This window comes from Zootermopsis nevadensis, unplaced genomic scaffold (assembly GCF_977971745.1).
Source record: "Zootermopsis nevadensis isolate Lab colony 2312 unplaced genomic scaffold, Znev_1.0 Znev_ptg000002l, whole genome shotgun sequence".
Classification (NCBI taxonomy): Eukaryota; Metazoa; Arthropoda; class Insecta; order Blattodea; family Termopsidae; genus Zootermopsis; species Zootermopsis nevadensis.
Genome location: NW_028259134.1, coordinates 15,213,354 through 15,235,548, shown reverse-complemented (window position 1 = coordinate 15,235,548; position 22,195 = coordinate 15,213,354). Strand labels below are relative to the sequence as shown.

Genomic DNA, 22,195 nt, shown 5'->3' with positions numbered 1-22,195 from the left:
CTATTTAATTCCACAGTTAATGGCCTCTCCAGTGGATCCAAGCTACTAAACTACATCACATTGTGCGCTTTCCTTTATTACTACGAAAACCTAGAAACGAATCAAAATTTCTTTACCAGTATTCATAATTCCTACAACCTTCACAAGCCTTGTAACACTCTGAACGGTTAAAACTGCCGATATGATAAACTGAGTTGAAATGAAACCATTTGTTCGAATTCACACACAACTACGAATAAAATATCGATTCTTTACGTCAGTGGTTGTTACACAAACTCGAATGTAAATAATCGCGGACGCTGCAACCACACGAAACAGCACAGCATGCAGAAGCTGGGGTACTGAAAGCGCACGACCAGCAGACAGTCCACGGATCAAGAGCAGCTGACGGAGGTATCGATGTTTCGCTCGCAAATTCTGCTCGCCCGCTATCAGAAATTCCAACTCGAAACAGAATACAGAGTGGAGCACGAAATACATAGCTACCGGAATTTAGTTGAAGACCGTCCTGGATACAGAATTGTCCCTTTTGTCATCACATTGTCTCGGACTGGGTTTCATTATTGTCTCAATTATTCTAAATCAGTTGAAAAGGTTGATTGTTGGTCGTATGCAGATGTATTGTTCTTTTTGTGTTTTACAGCTCTGACGGCAACAGCGTCACTTTTGAATGGCTTCGCCCTACGTATGAAATTCCATGGTGCAGAATCGTTAACGAAAATTTGAAAGTTACCTGTCTGCACATTAAAATCGCTGCAGCACTGTTGCTGCTATGCGTATTGTACTATTATAGGTACAATATTAGTCGATTCACACATGTCTCGGAAGAACAATAGTGTTGAAGTGCAACGATTCTAACGACAGATTATCCGAATGATTATGTTTGTTGATGTAAATGAAAAATGAAGCACTTCGATATTTGTGAATCAAAATTATTCTGATAGTATGTTTACCAGACGTATATCAAATCACGAAGGATAGGATTTTGTAGAGAATCCTTCATATAAAAGCAACATTATAACCATTTCTAGTCTAATGGTGACAAACTACTCAGAATAACAATATTTTTTACAGCAGAACGGAGAACGAACTGTGAAGAACACTACTGAAGAACGATCAATATTTATAATCTGCACAGAATGTGACAAAACTTCGCACATTTCATTTGACAAAATATAAGACGATGACCTCCAAGAATCGAGAAATAAAATGTACGTTATCTGTAAATATTATTTAGTAAATGCTGACTTTTGCAATTCATCTGCGGTTGTGTTCTGTGTCATGTTTGAATCAATACAAGATTAAGTTTTCAAATCAAAAGCATCACTGCTACGTTATCTTAGTTCAACCATTATTATTCATTGCAACTTCGCCAGTGAACATGAAAGCTTAAGCCTTGTTATTTTTATTTCATTTTCAAAAATCGACTTACATCTGGCCCTGCTGGCATCTGACCATCCATTATTAATAGATAAGTTATTTTTTACGAGGCTACATCCACTGAGGCTGACGTATGTTAAAACTTTGAAGCCAAGGCTAGTCTAAACAATACTTAATAATGCTGTTTAAGGAAATAATCAGTTTATTTGAAAATCATATAAAACCCATCAGGACGGAACGTTCATTTCAACCGTGTTACCCCAAGTAACACTTTGGAAAACGAAAAATAACAAGTCTTACATGGTTCAGTGGTACTCTATACATCAGAACACAGCAAAACGGATCATATAAAACGAATCTTCAGCCAGCTTCGGTGGTTGTTCAGAGGCCCTCGACTCATTTGGATGATGGATTAATATGTATAGTACATGACAGATGAATTAAGGGAAGGGTGGATGAATGAGGTGTATGTCCAAAACACCTTAATCCCTTCTCGTCCGTTCCAAATCCTCGGTCCTCGTAATTGTTCAACCCTTTAAAACCCAGTGGTAATTATATGTACCGCCTGTTTTATTAGTCAATAACCCTTTATTTTTCCCATCCACAGAATTAAAGGAGTAGTGTTCAGTACAAGTATTAAGCACTTGATATGATTTTACTTATACAATAAAACACAATTAATTGATCGATGAAAGTAGATTCATTTATATTTGTTGAGGTAATAACTTTAAAAAAGAGTTATGAAGAAAGCTACACAGATGCCGAAATATGTGCTGTGTTCTTAGTAATAATTATCTCGAGTGTGTAAGGTTAAAGTTACAAAACACAAATTTGTTTTCAAATACACAGTTTGAGCAGGTTCCAATTTACTACACACAGATATACTATATTTCCCTTGGGGATGAATACTCCATAGAGCAGTTAATATGAAAGTGATATTAATAATAAATCAGGAATCTGATAAAGTATTAATTGTTTATATACATCGTGCATACAGATGGAATTTGCATGGAAAATGATGGTTAATAATTAAATTCTGAAACTGTTCTTCACGCAGTAACATACTAAGGACCGCAGTTCGAATCTCGGTAGGGACGCTTTAAGTGTCCTCTTAGTTTCCGTCCAATGCAATGAAAACAATTATGTCAAATCGATAACAACACATTTAATAATTACCATACAAATTTCGTCTTGTTATTGTTAAATTATAATATGAATAAATACCGAAATTATAGTCGTTATCTTTAAATCGTTACATAAATAAATGCTGGAATATCATCCTCATGCGTGGAGGCGACATCTGATTGACGTCACCAATAACCACAATAACGTCATTCGTAAACCACAGTTTGTAATTACAGAAATCACAGCAGCCTTAAGCGACTGCATTAAAATTTAAAAGTATCAAAAACTTATATTCTTTGAATTAAGGAGACGTATTCAAGCGCCAGATTTTGCTGTTCGCAGCTAATGCACTTCTGATTCAATAGTCACAGCGTAATTGGATGTTTTTATAAGACCATTTCGATGTTTGGATTCGCCTGTATAAACATTTCTAAACCAAGTAAACTGAAATACAGTTTGTGTCATTCGTGATGGATCACAACGTGGCAATTGAACTACAGAGATATTAGAAATAAACAGTGTTATTCGGCGTTAAATTGACTAATGCTTCGCAGGCATTAAGGTGCAAGATGCCATCAACCAATCACACTCTCGTAGCGTTCAATTCTTTGGCACCTTTTTTCGGTATTAAAATAATTTACTGGTAGTGTCATGTTCGGGGGGAGGGGTGGAGATTATCCGGTTCGAATCTCGGCCAGGCAATGACGACCATCTTGGTAAAGGTTTCTATTTGTTTTCTTCAGTCTCTCCGCACAAATACAGGTATAGTATATTCAAAAAGTTATGTCCACTTACTTTCAAATCCGTACCCTATCATCATTCACAAACATTTCACTCGAAATAACTTGAATAATCTAAGTAGTCGAAGATGCAGGCAACAAGGACCTCTGAAACGTCGGTAAACTTCTACCAGATCACACAACGCAACAACCCAGAAGACATCAATTTTTACAAGCACGATAACAAAATTTATAATTTATTCAACAAATCTGCATGTTATGAATTCAATTAACAAAAAGTTCAGTATTAAGGATGGGAAAAAGTTAATACTTCGGTTGGTGCATTGTTTCTTTGTTACGAACATCTTGTAAATATTAACACTTATGTTTACTAGTTTCTCGTCAATAATCGTTCGGAAAATGCGGGAAATTTAAAATGTTTTGGTTCGACTGAAACAAATCAAAATTACTTTTACGAGAAAGTTGAGATCATATTAAATTCGACGACTGCTTGTCACTCGTAGAATTTGAGGTTTTCACGACGGTGTCTGAAGATTGCTGGCTGTCTTCTGGGTTGTTGTGTCGTGTAGTCGGGTAGAAGTTTACCGACGTTTCAGAGGTCCTTGCTGCCTCCATCAACAACCAAGAAGACAGCCACCATTCAATTCAAAAAGTATAATTGTACTCGCTGTTTTGTATATGTGTGAAACTCGGTTTATCACTTTAAGAACATAACATAGGTGAAGTCTGAGAACGAAGTGCAGAGAAAGATATTTGGTCATAAGAGGTAAGACGTTGTTGGATTGAAAACACTGCGCAAAGAGCAGTCTCATAAACTCTTCTTGTATGCAGTTCGTATATCCTCATGCGTGATACATATTGGACCCCCCTTGACTTAACCACTTTAACAATAATAAATGACAAGGATAAATTTTTAAACTCCTCATCCATGCTTAAAAAAATGACAACTATCCTGCAGTCAGTTGGTAGTACATTTTAACGGAGCTACATGATGAACGTACTTCATGTAAACTGTGTCGGGTTTACAACCTTCTATTCCGTCCTCCTGACAGAAACAGATGTTCAAAGATAAGATCAGTAAGGCAAGCAGATAAAAATAAAACAGGCAGCCAGTAAGGTCGTGTAAGTACAGTTACTAACGATGATTAAAATAAACCCTATGTTTTAGCCAGGCGGTATTAAACTTACCGGATGAAAGGAATTGGGTTCGAATGAAATAACGCAAATATTATTTTTTTCATATCGCTACCTCTTTTTTTACGTCTGCTGACAATATGGCCGAAGGGCACGGCGTGTGGTGACAGACCCTCTCTACTACGCCCTGTATAGGGCATAGCTTCTAGTTTTTAGGTTATGTAACTATAGTGTTTCTAAAGCCGAACTTATTGAACGACAAAATAGTTGGTGACTAATTTATGTGCAGGAAGGCGAAGATTAATATGAAATTTTGAACGGAATGACAATATGATAAAAAATAATCCTTCGGCGAACTCAGTTCATAGTAACTACTATTTAAAATACTGGTGATTACAAAGTACAATGACAAAAGGAGAACGGAATTACGTATATTGGAAAGGCGTTCCGTAGAAAATTTACAGACAAAGTTTTGTTTTTACATTTTGGAAATAACCCCAAAAGACTGAAATAAACCACGATAAACTTAATCAGGACAGCCAGTAACCTAGCTGGATTCATACCTCTCGCCAATAACTATAGAGTTAACGCAACATTAACCTGCTTGATGGGACAAACAAGTATGACGTCGGTACAGAATTTTGGTTTCGATAGTTGCGTGCATTCTTCATCACCACAAATCCTACCGTTATCATTTAAATTTGGGAAACACGAAAAAAAGAACCTCTAAAGACGAAAAACAATGTAATGTTATCAGTGGATTTCCCGTCCCCGAGATATAAAACAGTTCTGACACCTCTCCCGGTCCCAGACTACGCATTAGTTGATATAACGTCACTTTCAGATTACAAGTTATAAATGTGTCGTGTAGGAGACTGGTTGTAAACGAAGAATTTTAAAGAATATGGCGGGAAGAATTATCAGTCAATTTCGAAATACCGACCTTGTATGTACCGTACACATAATAAACACGTACATTATTATCTAGTCGCATTTACTGGATTTTTGGACTTTGAAAAACCCAATAAACCCCACTGTATCACACAATCGTCAGAACCCTACAGAATCCAAGATTATCCAGTGTAATGCCCGTCGAAAATGCAACGGAAACATAATCTGTAATAAATATCAATTGTTACTGTTCACAGACTCGAAACATTTCAATTACAACAATGAGCTTGTTGTAATCTCAGTTGGATTATCGCCTGTCCCAAAGTTTTCCGTTTTTCAGTCAATTTTTCCAGGCAGATGGCAGGACAGTACCTTGGTAAAGGTTAGGACCGTCTCCCTCAAAATCCTTATCCACCCATTATTTATGATTACTTTCAAATCCAAGTTAGTGCTATATGAACTCTACTGTCAAACAGCGTGTTTAATCAGCCAGTCTTAACTTAGAAGAAAACTACAAGAAACTCACCACCTTCTGGCTTCTCGAGCTGTCCCGTGCTGCTAATCATGGATAACAGAAACTAAACTTTTAACACTATCTAGAAAGCAAGCTGGGAAGGTTCTGTCTGTTATGGGACTAGCCACTGATAAGATATATAAGACCAAAGCGAACTGCACAGAAACTGTGGGTGTATTATTATCTACGCACTCTTGAATTTGAAATCTTGGAAACAAACAGCAGTTACAGGTAAACTGCTAACACTTAGACATGACCTTCAGCTTCGCGCACACAACTGCAGCGTCCGATTTATGAGTACATCGCATCATGGACTTATGCGCACACAAGGTCACGTGTTCCCCTACTCTATGAATACGTGCGCGTGCTTGCGTGCGTGGGTACTCGGCACATACGTGTTCAATTCTAGGACAGGAGGGCCTAAACTTTCGCAGTTTTCTTTTGTTACTCCAGGCGCTCATTAAACGAGAGGTTGGTGCATTACGTATATTTGTTTGAGGTCTACAATGCATTTTTTAAACCGGTAAAATCCAGTGGTGAGCAGGCACGATTTTAGACAAATGACTTGGTGCTATGAGTTACAGATCTCCTATGACAGACCTACATCACATTTTGTGCAATGACTACAAGACAACGCCTGTTTATCCCATTTCTTTTTGTGCTGTCATTACAAGGAACGACTAAGAATAGGAACGAAACATGTTAGGTAAAATGGGTTAAAACCATTTACAACTAAGTTCCGGGAAGAACATATGACTCCAACACACGTCTCCTAATTTCCTTTAAGTTTCCATTTGGAAGAAAGCCCAACAGGAAACATATATTAACCCTCTGAAGCCGACGCAAGTCTAAATCATATTTTAGAATTCAGTCCGTACCTCGAAGAGAACACAACCTACCAAAATGTTTATAGATGAAGTCAACGAAAAGTTGGGACCAGCAGTGCTCAGGCACTTGAAGAACGTGTCGCTCCCAGTATCCCAGTAAGACGTCATCGACTGAAAGACGCGCCCTTAATTTAATAACAGGTTTTCGGGAATAAAGACGCTACATCGATTCTTAGACGTCATCAAACATAAGACGCGCCCCGATTTCAGAAATTTTAATAAGTGGAAATAAGGGCGTTTTAAAATCGAGGAAGTTCGGTAACTCATTAATAAACGTCGCTACTGCATGTTAATTTTGTGCAGTTTATTCCTAAAACAGTGTGCAATGAAGCATTTAAATTTTACTCATGAATTCTGCGAATAGTCCTTACGAAAATTATTTACTGGTGATCTAAAGATATCGCAGTTCATCACATTCCACGACTTAAAGACTATAAAAGAATTTGATGGAAACATTTATCACAATGACGTTCATCTGTTTTCAAGTAGGTCTACAACATAAAAATAAATCTTTCAACATCATTTCCAAGATTTACAACAGACCAAAACCTTCTAACGCCTTCAACCACATATATGAAGTATAAATCTTATCGCGGCATTCATCGTCACAAGAAGTCAACTTCTGATAGCTTTTAAAGCCAGATAAATCTTTTGTCCTCGAAAGTAGCATGACAGTTTCTCATATACGAATTCCTTACTCCATGGTGTACAAAATATTACAAGTAATTCCAGAGACACGTGTTATGATCCGTATTAAAGCCACTAAATCGGGACTGGACCTTGAAATCAATTGTTTTCTGACAGGCGTGTTCTGTGTAGGAATATACATTTTGCCGATTACACATTACGAAATGTATCGTATGCAGGACGTAACAATTCCAGAGCGGTCACATCTATTTGACCTTGGACTTAAAAACTAAGATAACCAAGGTAACCGAGATCACCTTCATGTCACTTTAGCACGTAAAAGCGCATGTCAGCCCTTTATTGTTTCCCAATTTTACCACCTGGAATGTTTCGACAAGTTACAGTAATCTCCCCACTATACAATTTGACGTAAACCCATTCACCAGTTCTCAAGATTTTTCATTCGTACTCAGAAACAGGCGAAAAAGCAGAACGATTTTAATAGGCGCTTCGTAGGCATAAGTCTTGTTTCTTCTGCTGTGGGTACAATATTTATGTTACGCACATATTATTCCTAACACGAGTTCATATGAAGACAGTGAAATACTGAACCGAAAATGAAACGTAACGATTGGCATTAGAATGGATAATTCATGTATGGATTATTATTTCATATGCACCTGAACCTAATTCTGCTGAAATGCTGCCAAAAAATAAAGCGAATTATTAAAAGCTCTTAAAAATCAAAGGCAGTCTTTTGTCTTGAATCAGAATTTTGTAAAGTCTACCCGGAAGCAATTTATAGTCGGGTCAGGGCCTCTATACCAAGAAGCAGTTCATAATCTCGTCACTCACCAGCAAGCAGCGACAGTTCCCAGAATTGCAATTTCATGATAACAACCACTGAATGAAATACGTTCCAACTACTGGCAGGCTTCGGGATGACGTCTTGCCCATACCCAGTGGATAAACGGCGCTCGTAATATTATGATATCAGAACAGACAGCGGAAACATCGCCTCGTTTCAATTACTGGTTACTGAGTTTGTCGAACAGACCACACGTCGTTGCGCCAATAATTCGCGAAAAGTTATGACAGCCATCTGCATATAAATACTGAATCATTCTTACACACACAAAATCAATAAAATAATTTACGGGCACAAATACAGACGAATGTGCATGAAAATTATCAATCATAATCAGTTTTATAATTTAGCGACTCCAATCTGTAAAATGTTAGGGCATTGTCCCGCAAGCAGAAGCCCTTTAGAACTGGCACGTAAAATATCATCGACGAAATTTTGCCCGGGGCTGTGTAAAGGTTGAATTTATTAACTGCCTAGGAACCTAACTGAAGAAACGACTTTTATAATGGTGTTATATTTAAACCGTTATTGCTGTGCATAATAATAAATCACCGACTTTACAGACTAATTCAGCAAAGTTTATCTTACGTGAAAATAAACGTTAATACCAAGAAAACTTTCTTTATGGCCTATTTTAGGAGGAAATATATTTTTAACACACGATTAAAATGTCACGTAGGCAGAACGTTATCAGTCTCGTACAGTTTGAATTTGCCTCATAAGCGATGCAGCGAGAACACGGTCCGGGTTCCATGAGAGACGAGGCATTTCTATGATTACGTAAGTGACTAATACATTCTCAATAAGGATTTTGATCCGTGGAGTGAACGAGTATGTCAGAAAATATAAGACTTGTAGATTTTAAGATCTTTTCAATAACGACCACCTAAGATTAGCCTTCTTTATTTGAAGGGGTCACTGAATTCCCCAGCGATGGACCAACAGATCCATCTCAAAGTATGGCGATGTTTACGTATATCACAGAGTCGACTTTATGGTGATGGCATCATAATTCTGTTGTTTATATATGTATCGCATAAACAGAACCATTATATCCGTAATTCGGGGCTTTCGGTACCGATAGACTAAAGGTGTTTTCCTTGACGTCGGTCCAAGTGAACTGTGCACAGACCGACAGCCTCATTATATTAGTTTTACAAAACAAATGCTGCTCACAATGCGCGCCTGCTCTACGACTCATTCATTCCCTTAGCTAGATCACGAAGTTACGCTGAAAATAAAAATCATCTACAGTTTCGTTTAGTGCAGAAGGAACCATGATCTAGAATTGAGATTATATGACGAAAAACATTACCGTATCTTGACTTTAATCAATCATGAGTGTTTAGAAACAATCGACTGTTCGTCTGATAGCATACGAGCGGGCAGGATAACAAATATTCACAAAAGGAATGTATATTAACGAATTTCGTTCTGGACTTCCTCATTTTCTTTTAAATGTTAGTATGTTGGCAGTAGATTTTCAGCTACTTTTTATGTTGATCGTAGAGTCACCAGACGAAGTAAACAAATATGGTTTAAATCCGTACCAAATGCAAGCAAATACAAATGAACAGATGACGGCACACTGAAGAACCTAATGCGATAAAACTTTAGACTTTTGTTTCTAACCAAGAGATTTTACGTAGGGGGCAACTTGCAATGACAATGCTTAAACATTTCTCCCTTTTTGTAAGAGAACAAAACTATAACAATAGCGTATAATTAGCACCATAATAATAACTCTACATAACACATTCTTTCTTCAAAAAGCTGCAAATCGCTCAGCTTGTCAATAAAATGCCATTTATGAAAGCCGTGTCCAAATCAGCCCACCACTGGACTAGTCCGTAACCAACAGAACACACTACATACTTTAAAATCCCATTGACTACGCTCACTTTAATATTATACTCCTATCTAGACCCACGCCTTTCAAACACTCTCTTTCTTCAAGGTTTTATGACTACACGCATATCGCATTCTCTGTCATGTGTGCTATACGTCCAGCCCATCCAATCCTAATTGATTTTATCACCATAAAAATATCTGGTGACGTGTAAAATTTATTAAGCTACTCATTATGTAGTTTTCTCTGTCCTACTGTCACTTCCTTTTTCTTAGGTCCAAATATTCTCCACAAAAAACTACAGTAACAATTCAGTTCAATTCAATACCTTCATTAAAGTGTTTACAAACAGCAGACGACAGATGACAAGCGAACACTAATAAATATACAAGGGAAGTAAACTAAATTCAATATATTTTATCGATTTAAATACGTTCTTGTGTCGAGAGCGTGTCCTCAACGGATACATTGTTTATTCTCCTGATACTATTATCATTAATACTAATAACTATTATGACGCGGTGCACTTATAAGAAAAATGAATTTTTAGTGTGACAGGTATTTCTCGGCACGTGGTTAATTCTTCAAGTGCGCTCGCTTCCTACTGAAACAGTGCGTTCAATTAAAAACCGCTACGGCCCAAACCGGTGGTGCGTGCAGGGTCTAAGGAGTATATCGACCCCTTCAGCTTTCGTACTGCTCTGCTATACTTCACTTCGGCTTCAGCGCCCTCTCAGTCTAGATTACTACTACCTTTTTCGGAATAAAACAGATGCGTATATTAATCCATTTTATATGGTGTAGTTGTTAAACGAATCAACAAATCTAAAACTTCTTGACGATGGTGAAGAGGCATTTGAATAAAAATTTCCTTAGATATTATCCATCGTGTAGTAAAATATAAAATATAAAACGTAAAACGACGTTTCGGAGATGGGACTCTATCTCCGTCTCCAGGTTCCTACACAGTTGGGCCCACTAGATAGAGCTAATCCCTATCTCCGAAACGTCGTTTTACGTTTTATATTTTACTAGACGGTGGATAATATCCAAGGAAATTTTTATTCAAACGAAAACAAGTTACAGTTTTGGTTTTAGAACTTTTAAGAATGTCCCAACAAGACTGAGTGTACTGACCGTCATCGTCCTGCTGATACACTCTCTTCGACAACTTCTCTCCGTAGAAATCTTGATTAGATGTCGACTCTGTCGTAACGACGCGTAGCTCCATCTCTCGCAGATTCACCGTCTCACTGACACACCCACGTAATTACGTAACAGAACGAACCGCACTGTAAAATTTTCAATCCCCGTTCTTAAATATAGAGGACTGTAGGACCAACTGTGTGGATTATGGCTAATGGCATAAATACGAGTTCAGCTGTGATTAAACCGAGAGCGCAAGTTCCCTTCGTCCTCACGACGCATCAGTTGGAATTTACTGGGGTTCTGGAATCTGATATTACAAATTTATGTTATTTATGCAATTTTGCGTTTCTACTTTTATGCTCGATCTTCGTGGCGAAATGAAGTTGGAATAATAAACGCGTCTCATCCAGCGTAAAAGTGTACTATAACTAATTTAACCGGTGCTCTAAGGGTGAATCTGGGAACTACATCTCAACATAGTCCCTCCAGTAATCCGGGCCTGACTCGCCATTATAAAATAAAGTGATACAAACTGTGGACTGGTCAGCATGATGATTGTCTTCTTTGATATTTTCCAAGAGGCCACGCCCTGATAATGACGTAAGCACCTCTGAAACGTCAGTTAATTTCTATGAGACAGTCATATTAAATTTCTTTCTCTCCTTAAAATGTACCTGAACTTTCTCATTCTGAGTCCACAAAAGTTCCCTGTCAGATGTGAAGATTTAAACAAAGACAAATTTTGGTAACGTGCTGGCTGGTTGGGCCTGTTGCATATCTCAGGGGCGGCGATAAGATGCATAGATCAGAAAGAATTTTATGATGACTGACAAAGAAGAATCGAAGTGCGAGTACTTGGAAAAGAACCTGGCTCACTGAAATCTTATGTATTACAAGTCCCCCAAGTACTGCCCTGGGATTGAACGGGATCTCTGCGGGATTCAGTTTCTAACTACTTCAACAAAACACAGCCTTTTCATTTGGTTCACAACTTAACAAGAATCAAAGTGTCAGGTTTTAAAGAGAGAAATACTTAATGCACTGTACACACATTCTTAGGAATCAATTAGCCTTTCTTCCGAATGTTTATAACATTTTAATCTGTTTCAAGAATAGCTCAATTTAGTGAAATAACGTTTTCTTTAACTAGTTTTGACTTTGACTGGGAGTAGAAACAATTGCCGAGATTAATAGACAAGAGAAAGCTGATTATTTAGTAAGCACAAGAGGAAAACTTCTGTGATACAAGAGTTCCCTGTTTCGCATGACATATCTTAAGCGAAGTGAGAACAAATAAACTGTATGTTTAAATTCGCAAACCATGTTAGAAGTAAAGTTCTGCTGCCAAAGCAAATATCTAGACATGTGCCATCTTGAAGGCGGGAAGGTAGAAACGCCTTAAAACATATCCACCATTTCACACAGCAATGTTACACAACTTCATAAGTTGCTTTCAAAACATACGCGCCATTTAGATGATATTATAACTGATAACTTAACATGAATTAAGACGGAAGTTATTTAACTGCCACTATTATAGCGTCATGAAAAACCAGTGTTTGAACAAAGCTTACATAAACATACCACCGAAGGAAATAATTTAAACCCCTAACCCTGTCAGTACCCCGTCTTAATTGATAAAAATGTCGTCTTTCGTTGTGGGGTGTGTACACCTTTTCCTAGACGCAACTGTTATCGAATCTCAGGCTATTTTACTATGATTTTTCCTGATTAACGACGCTTTTCAACTACAGATGTTATGCAGCGTCCAATGGTAGGGCTATTTCTAATGATAAAATGGAAACGATACAGAAGGAAGCAGTTGTGGCATGTTTTAAACTGCCACACTTGTATTTGTCTAGAAGGACTAAATAAAGAACCACGAAAGACCCCAGACAGTAAAGCAGATAGCCTGTCCGAGATCTGAACTCTCAAACATCCCAATACGAAGCATCAGTGCCAACCACGCGACCACGTCGTCTAATCTGATACTGCTTCAAATGCATGAGTTATATAGTGTTTTAAGAAATGGAAAGATGGTTATGAATGGTGGGCTGGCATTAGATAAGATCTGGAAGAAAATGGTCGTGGCCCATCTGAAGATACTAATATAGCATTCTACTCGAGGAAACTTAAATAATAGGTCTGACAGAATATCTGCTAATTTTAATAGTGAAGAAATCAAATGGGCTATGTGAACAGCCACAATATACAAAGTTCTTCCAGTGTTATTCAAATCATACGCCTGATGTTTCTAAGTGAGATATATTTAATCCTTTAAAACCCACTGTTACCACCTGATTTAACAATCAGTGACTCTGCATTTTGAATCCATGGGTTTCGTTCGATTCTTCCTTACACATCATTAGCCAGTTGATCTTTGTAATGGGGGAATGTGTTTGTGGTACGCACTAAATTCTTAAATATTTACACGAGCTTCGGCTTCAAAGAGTTCTTAATTGTTTTTCTGCTCATGTTTACTCAGTGTTCTATTTATACCAGTTCTATAGAATTTATCATACTCAGCTTCTTAGTGATATGTTCTGGATTTTCAATCAGGAATACAGCTTAATTAGTAATGTAGACGCAGGACGACATGATGATAATAAGACACACGGAAATGTTCCTTCGATAACCTTAATTGCTATTATACGTCTCTCCCCAAAAATCCAATCGAGTACGTTACCGTACCCCAATGAACTATGTACAATGAAACACATTTTTAAGAAGAAAAAGTGATAGTGGTTCCGGAGAATTTGACGTAAATACGTCTATACGGAAAGGAAGTTTATATATTGGCTTTATTCTAAATATTTACTTTATACATGCTTTACAATTGAGATAAGTGTGATTAAGACATTGCTTATTTAACTCGAATTAGTTACGCTTAAGATGGGTCTGTGGTAGCTGAATGTAATGTAAAGTAATGTAACGTTTCCTAGGTACTTTTATTTTTTTACGTTTTCTGTACTGTCTCATATATTCTGCGATATGGAGTCTTTTAGCTTCAATGTCATCCATCTTGTACATAGTATGACGCAACAAACTAATGCAACAATAGATTTCTTAATAATTCTTATATAAGGTAAGTACTTGTGATATTGTAAACCGTTTTTACCAGCACAAAATTATCTACTCTACGACGCACTTCTTCTACAAACGATTCACAGCTCAGCTCTTTCCGCAATAACGAAAGTAATGTAACACAACAATGCCAAGTAAACACATGACGTAACAATTAGTGTAAACAGATGACGTTTCCTAGGTAACCATCTTACACATTTTCCTGTCGCTTTTTCGTTACACTTTTTTGCGGAATGACACTGACCCTTCCATATAGACGTATTTACGTCAAAACAGGTGGACATAAGTAGTATATACGTTTATAAAAATGAAGGAATTAGTTTAGAACATAACTAACACTACAATAGTAGAGCCTATAGGTTCGACACCACTAATAAATAACAAATGGAACGTATCTACCATTGGACACTATACTGATGTTTCCGTAAGATCCATATAAATATTACCCCCTATCTTTTTCACATTCCTCAAAGCGGATGTATTCCAAGAAGTTTACATATTACAACGGTACACATAAGACAGGCCACTAAACAAATATGAAGATGACTGTCTTCTGGGTTGTTGCACCGTGTAGTCTGGTAGAAGTTTACGAACGTTTCAGAGGTCCTTGCTGCCTCCATCATCAGGGCGATAACTCATCGTCAGTAAACTTCTACGAGACTACACGGCACAACAACCCAGAAGACAGCCATTTTCAGACTCTCGCCGTGAAAACCTCAAATCCTACATAAACAAATATGCTTTCCCAATAGATCTACCAAATTCAATACAGAACATTTTTCGCTGAGTGATTGTAACCCGATCTTACCAACATCTACGATACCTATGCCATTACTTTTTAAGATATTGTAACGTGGGTTTGGTAATTACGACCTTGATTGTCAACCCTTGATTATTTTGGGTTCAGCTACCTTGAATCCGATCCGACTGCAAACTTGCTTCAATTGTAAGAGACCACGATGTACTCCAACAACGATCAATTTAATCAAAACCAAAACGTTCTTTTACAGCACACAATTATCTACTCCACAACACACTTTTCCTACAAGCGATTCACAGCTCAGCTCTTTTCAGACTAACTCGAAAGCCGATTGTCAACGGCAGTTAAACAAACATAACAATGGAAATAAACAGATGACTAAACTGTTTCTTAGGTAACACAACAATGCACACAGGAGTTCGTATAGCATCTAAAGATGCAGACCAGGCAGCCTGGAAGTCAAGCGGCCCCTACCCTCCAGCGCGAGTCTGCTGCACTCACGGCAACACTTCACAACATATTAGAACAAATACAATCTGGATGATCAAAGATATTTCATTGTAAAAAAAAAAACTGATAGTGGAACCACAGTTCCGGAGAATTTGACGTAAATACGTCTATATGGAAAGGAAGTTTATATATTGGCTTTATTCTAAATACTTCCTTTATACCCGCTTTACAATTGAGATAAGTTCGATTAAGACATTGATTATTTAACTTGAATTAGTTACGCTTAAGATGGGTCTAGCCACGGTGGTCTAGCGGTTAGAACGCTGGCCTTGTAACCCTGGGGTCTCGGGTTCGATTCCCGGCGGTGCCCGAATTTATAACTTGTGTTGGGCAAGGCCGTGGTCTAGGCAACACGGAGTTTTCCTCCGGGGGCTTCCCCGGTTTCTCCGTGGCATCCCAACAATTACTCCATTCACACAGAAGAAGGCAATGGCAAACCACTTCTGGATTATCTGCCAAGAACGTATATGAACAGGTCCCAGTCCTAGAAAATGATGGAAGGATCCTGTTCATATGGAACTGTCGTCAGACAGAACACTAAATAATAATAATAAAGATGGGTCTGTGGTAGCTGAATGTAATGTAAAGTAATGTAAGGTAATGTAATGTAACGTTTCCTAGGTAACAACAATGCCGAGTAAACACTACGTTCCCTAGGTAACCATTGTTATCGGATCTTACACACTTTTTTGCCGAATGACCCTGACCCTTCCATATAGACGTATTTACGTCAAAATGTAATGTATCTGGTATAGTGCATTTCGTCTCTAAAGACGTAGCTTTTGTGTAAATTTGCTACACACTCTCCACAGCTCCCTCTGCCATCGCCAGAACCCATGTCATGATCGCGTCATGATATTCACAAAAACAGTGACAATAGACCAACCATATTTCCATAACACACAGCAGCGAACGTAACAAGTTTCCTCCGTGTTCTGAACCGTTTTCAAACCGTATTATAACCAATGAAGAGATTCACAAACACTTCCCGATACACTCACTCACGCCGTAACGGTTACCTGGCGGCGAAATCCCAAACTTTTATGCATTTAGCTGCTGAACATTTGCACCACTACGCAGGCCTTCGGACTACGGAGATTTTTATCCCCACTGTAATGTTACGTCACTGAGATGCGGGACTGGACCCAAGCGTGTACTGGGTAATTAACCCAAGGACGCTCACTACACAGAACTAGAAGCCGCTTAATGACAGCACAGGATTATCAATTTAAACGCAGGGACTTACTGAACAGTCCTGCGTATCGTAGTTAAGCCCTCGTATTGAGTCCTTACCTTCACTCTTGTTAAAATTTGCACCGTAAATAAAACTGACATGTCGCGCGTCAGACACTAGCGACACCTAACGAAAGGTCAAGAAACGTTGCGCGGAACAGATTTTAAAACATATTCAACTATGTAAAGGCAATTTTTAAACGTAAAGTAACAGTATTATTGTTGAAAGCCACTAGTCATGAACTACTGCAAGTCTGAAATTTGGTACGCTGACAAATATACACAGATATATAAGTACTGTTAAGTCCGGAAAGTTGGGTACAGACTGGAGTTTAATACGACCGGTTCTTCACGTTCCGAGCATATTATTCCTTGACGATTTCGAGCAAGGCTAATAAATTCCTGGACCTTTCAAATACTGGTATCACGGATTCGAATACCGCTCGGGGCGTACATGTATTTCTCAGGGTCCCGCTGCTGCCTTATTTATGTTTCCATCTTGTAATGGGCAATAGATGACAAATGTGCAGAGGACGAACTCTTTCGCGTTTTATTGTTAATCGTACCAGGACGAAGGGCCCGATCCGTGGGAGCAAAAGGACACGAGTTCATGCACAAAAGGTTTTCAACTAATTCTTATGACGAGTTCAGCATTTGCACTAATACCTAAAATGCCTTCAGCTATAAATACATGGCTAAGCCACAGGCCTAAGCGAGTATGTTTCTCGTCAGCATTAATTCTGCTGCGATAGTCCATTAAATGTCAGATGGGATGACAGTATCATATCATAGTCCAGATGCATACATACTGCGCACGAAGCTTAGCTAGCACTCGGTCGTATGACAAATGCGACACAATTTCAAACAGGAAACAAATCTAACTCAACCAAGGGGTCCTACAAATAGGTTTCCTGTCCTCTTCCTTTTTATCATGAAGATGGAAGCAGAGTATAGCTTCCAAAACATAATTTTATTGAAAATTCGGGCAATGGAAAAATCCCAAGAAAAAATTTTACGGATTAAAACGGACCAACGTCAGAAACTTTCAGACCAAATTCTTCTTTCTAGTGCTTCTATTCTATCGTTTTAGCTTATACAAATGTAGCGAAATCTGCAGTTCTTTAAGTCAAAGGACTGTACTGGAATCATGAAAGTGCATATTTATTATTGCAATGTTATATAGAACGGGGTGGTATGAACTACATTCATCTGGCTCAGGATAGGAACCAGTGGAGGTTCTTGTGAACATGGTAATGAACTTTCGGGTTCCATAAATTACTGGGAAGTTCTTCAGTGGCTGAGCGACTGTTAGCTTCTCTTGAAGGACTCGGTTTCATGCAGTAAGTATTGTTATTTAATTGTCAGCCTATGGATCATTGAAGATTTTCTTGTATTTCGTTAAAATATTTGCCACACAGAGAAATGTTTCAAATATAAAAGCTTTAAAGATGTCCAGTTATTCTATGTTCTACGTACAGACTCGTGTTTTTAAGTTAAGTCTTCACAAAAAATATTGTAGATTTAAGCTTAAAAAGCAGGAACATGCTGAACCAAAGAGTGATATAAACAACACCTGTCTCAGTAGCATTAACAGAGGTCAAGAAGATTAATTTACGCCCAGTTACATGTCAACTACCCTTCATATCTTATCTTACTAATTCCATTAATTTACAACTCGTTTCACACACACACATTCTCCTACAGTCTTTAATTCCACAGCATCACTACAATTTATAATTCTATTATAAGTTACCTCATCGTCAATATAAATTAATCTACCAAAATGTTATGTTGCCACTACTTTCTCCTCTGGAAACATTTTAATACAGTACGTAAAACATCCCCTTTGACTCTGCACACAGAGCGTACTTTCGTTCATGTACGAATCCTCATGTATCTGAACTGAGGAATTAATTTACGTGGCCAGCAATGGATGTTTGTTGCGTTATCGACCGATGGTCAAAAGCCCCAACCCAGATCTGCACGCTTCTGTTTGCGTGACACAAGTCAAAATATCTAACACGGAAACGTAGACGTCTGTAAATATATTTTAGATTATGCTTCTATATATAATTACACAATCAACGTCCCCAGGTACACAACGGCTACGAGACATCCATTAAAAGACGTTTGGTACTTTGATGTGAAACATCGACGGACTAAATCCAAATGGTTTGTGTTAATTTGGGGGCAATTGTTTTCTGAATTTCGAAGCAATGAAATCGGTACGGAGTACTCAAAATACGCTGGGAGCTAAAAGTGAGGAAATAATAGGATTGGAGGTTATCACGGCGGGATTTATGAAGATAGTTTTATTTTCCACCATCAGGGCAATCGACCTGACGGTGGAGGCAGCAAGAATGGCTGAAACGTCGGAAAACTACACGGCGCTACAATCCAGATGACAGTCATCTTCACCTCACAGGATAAAAGAGGAAATTTAATAATGACGAACTGCATAATTGTTACTCTCCACCAAACATTTTAATTGTGAAAGGTCAGTTTACATCATTGATGTTCCTAGATTTTCTCGGAAAAAATCTGCCTGCATTGGCTTGCAAGGACCGGAGGAGAGGACTAAACATTTCGGGCAGGAAAAATCCGATTTGGAGCCGAGATTCGAACCACAGATCTCACGAATGAAAAGCAGGGGTAGAAACCGTTTAATGACGACGTTCGATTCGTCCAAGTACATTTTCTTCGTTATCGATCTAGTCAATGCCCAAACCCAGAGGTTTATTAACCTGGGTTATCTGACGGATAATAATAATGCAATTACGAGAGAAATGGGACAATGGACGACGTACAAAAAATCACGGGGGTGTCGTGTACACGGGCTACTTGCCAGGCTTAACCTGATGGTCACGAAACTTGCCCTTAATAAGTCTTCCGTTGAGTAAGACATGATCGTGAAATGTAGCACGAATTGGAAGGTATGAACTTCGCCCAACATTTTTGCCACAAACCGGTTTTTATTAGCACTGTAAACACGGTCATTAGCTTATCTTCGCGTAAACTTGAAGAGAAATTACCACTTAAGAGGTCTAGAAGCAAATGGCCGTGTTGATACGTGTCGACCAACGCAAAATGTCCGTTCACAGAATTAAAAAAAAACGTTTAAAAGAAATCATTAAACGGCAAAAGTGACATTTCTGATATGCAGAAACACACAGGGAAAACACAAACAGCTACTGACTAATGTATCATCTATGATTATTCTTATAAACTCTGATTTTACTGATACATGTGGAGAAGAGAAAATACCACAGAGAATGTGATGACGTCAACCTCCGATAAACTATTAAAAGCTGCGGAGGAAAGTCACAATGTACTCTACCGCACGTGATTCTGGCAATACCGATTACCCCGTTTCCGATTATCGACAGGCCACTTCCTGTGGTGCAGAAAGAACGCGCACAGCGCGTGTCGCCAAAAAATCGTTGCCTGCACATTTTCGACCCTCGCAATGGTTATCAACTTGTGGTACGGGGATCACTAATGGGCCACGTGGTCAGGATGAAAGGCAGGCAGAAGATAAAGACTGAGTGGAGACTGGCAGGAGACGAAATATTATCAGTGCGGATTAGACTGCTTTGACCGAATTGGTTGTCGATGTTTTTGATTTTGATTTCATTTTAAGAAAGTTTAAAATTCAACTATGAAACGTGTTAAAAGTTGTTCCATTTTAAAATTCGTAGTAACGACATGCAAAATGTTCAATGCATTGCTTCCATGGACGTCCCAGTCCTGTGTGTTAATTAATACCCATAGAATTTTCTACCCACTCTACAGGATCGAAACATCTTTCATGGTATTATCTTATTCCTGTATAAAGAAATCCCAACGTAATTTTAAATTTAAAGCCTCATTACCTTATTTCATGTTCTCACAGCATCGAGTATGAAGATTACTTTCTTCTGGGATGTTGCGCCTTGTTGTCTGGTAGAAGTTTACCGGCGTTTCAGAGGTGCTTTCTGCCTCCATAATCCGGGCGAAAAGTCAACTCATCGGCCTGATGACGGAGGCAGCAAGGACCCTCCGAAAGGTCAGTAAACGTCTACCAGACTACACGGCGTAACATCCCAGAATAGTCATCTTAATTTAATATTGTTTTTCTTTCTTTATGTTTTACGAGCAATTTCTTCTTCGTAACATATGTAGGGTTAATGTCACAGCCCTATGTTGTTTTCTTTCCTTTCTGCAGGTTTAAAACATTTTTTTCCTTGTTTTGTATGGGAGAGAAAAGAAATTAACAGAATTTTCGTTAGAAAAAAATATTTTTTTATGTAAGAACGAGCAGTAGGATTATTTGGCGACTGTGCCGCTTAGACTAGGAGTCGCGGGAACCGACACAGCCGAACACAATGCCGTGCCGCCAACACATCCGCCAAATACCTACAGCGTGTAACCTATACCACACACCACACTGATCAATAGGAACCAATTTTACACCGGCAGGTACTAAATAACAGAATAGTATTGCGATGGACGATTGGACACCAACTGTTGATAAAAAAATGTTCCTACTGCACGAAGTGAGCTACATGTTAGGAGTAAAAGGTCTAGGCTGCGTCTATTTACTGATGAACATTGCGTGACAGAAATGGCGTGTTCGTGCAAATTGAGGGCGAATTTACCTACTGTAGCGCCTTTCGGAACACGCCTTTGTGTTGGGGAGACTATAAAAAAGACGACAGTTACAAATGAAACATAGCGATGACACATGCCGTGCGTTTAGGTTTAAAGATTAAGAAATATTGCAGTTTTATGACGACTTATTTTTAAAAAGCGACATTAAATCATATTAATACCATTTTAAAAGCCCAAATCATGCATTTTGCACAATAAACTCGAGTGGATTGACAGATCCTTAGCGATACTTAATCCCAGCTCACCTCAAATAGCTCGCTCATAACTCATTCTTCAGACAAAACATGTAAAAATTATTTATCTCCCATAACATGAAGTTTATTCCGCGTACTTAACAACGGTTTAGCGATTTTAATAATTAAATTCGAAAGAAAGCGTCCAGACCTACCCTGGGGCTCACAAAATCTCCTCTCCTGTTAGGACTGGGAGCTTTCCACGGACGAAAAGCGCACGAAAGTGAAGATATTTTGATCCATCTAGAATTTAAAGACGTCATTTCTACTGCAAAGGCAAAAACCATCAGATAAGATGGGTAGATGATCATGAGTGCTGTGTGGAAAAGTAATCTGAAATGTAGCGGTCGTGGAATTCCGAAGGTACTACAGCAGGAGTCGCTTGGAACGCCAGAGGAAGACTACGTGAAGTCTCAGTCAGCGTATGTGACAATCAAGACGTGACAGCCGACGGGAATGAATCACCACCGTACGGTTTCATTTAAAGAAACTTCTTACAGGAATGCCGTACAGAAAAAAAACTCCTCAGGGTTTTTGAGAAGCTGATAGCCACTTATCTGA

General features: G+C 38.4%; 1 protein-coding gene across 18 annotated transcripts in view; it reads right to left on the bottom strand.

Moving 5' to 3' along the window:
- The window catches only part of LOC110839908 (band 7 protein AGAP004871), a 76,906-nt gene that overhangs the window by 32,380 nt on the left and 22,331 nt on the right, over positions 1-22,195 (bottom strand). For 2 of the 18 annotated variants that reach the window (XM_087350766.1, XM_087350788.1), the window contains exon 1: positions 117-391. The exons of 10 other annotated variants lie outside the window; for them this stretch is intronic. Coding sequence is in view for 4 of the 8 variants with exons in the window: in XM_022084497.2 (XP_021940189.1) it covers positions 11,153-11,246 (94 nt within the window). In the remaining 4 variants the exon portion in view is untranslated. Of the gene's footprint in view, positions 1-116; positions 392-5,796; positions 6,067-11,152; positions 11,308-15,159; positions 15,328-16,404; positions 16,554-22,195 lie in introns of those variants that run through there. 6 more of the 18 variants (XM_022084497.2, XM_022084495.2, XM_022084506.2 and 3 more) reach the window with 6 other exon arrangements.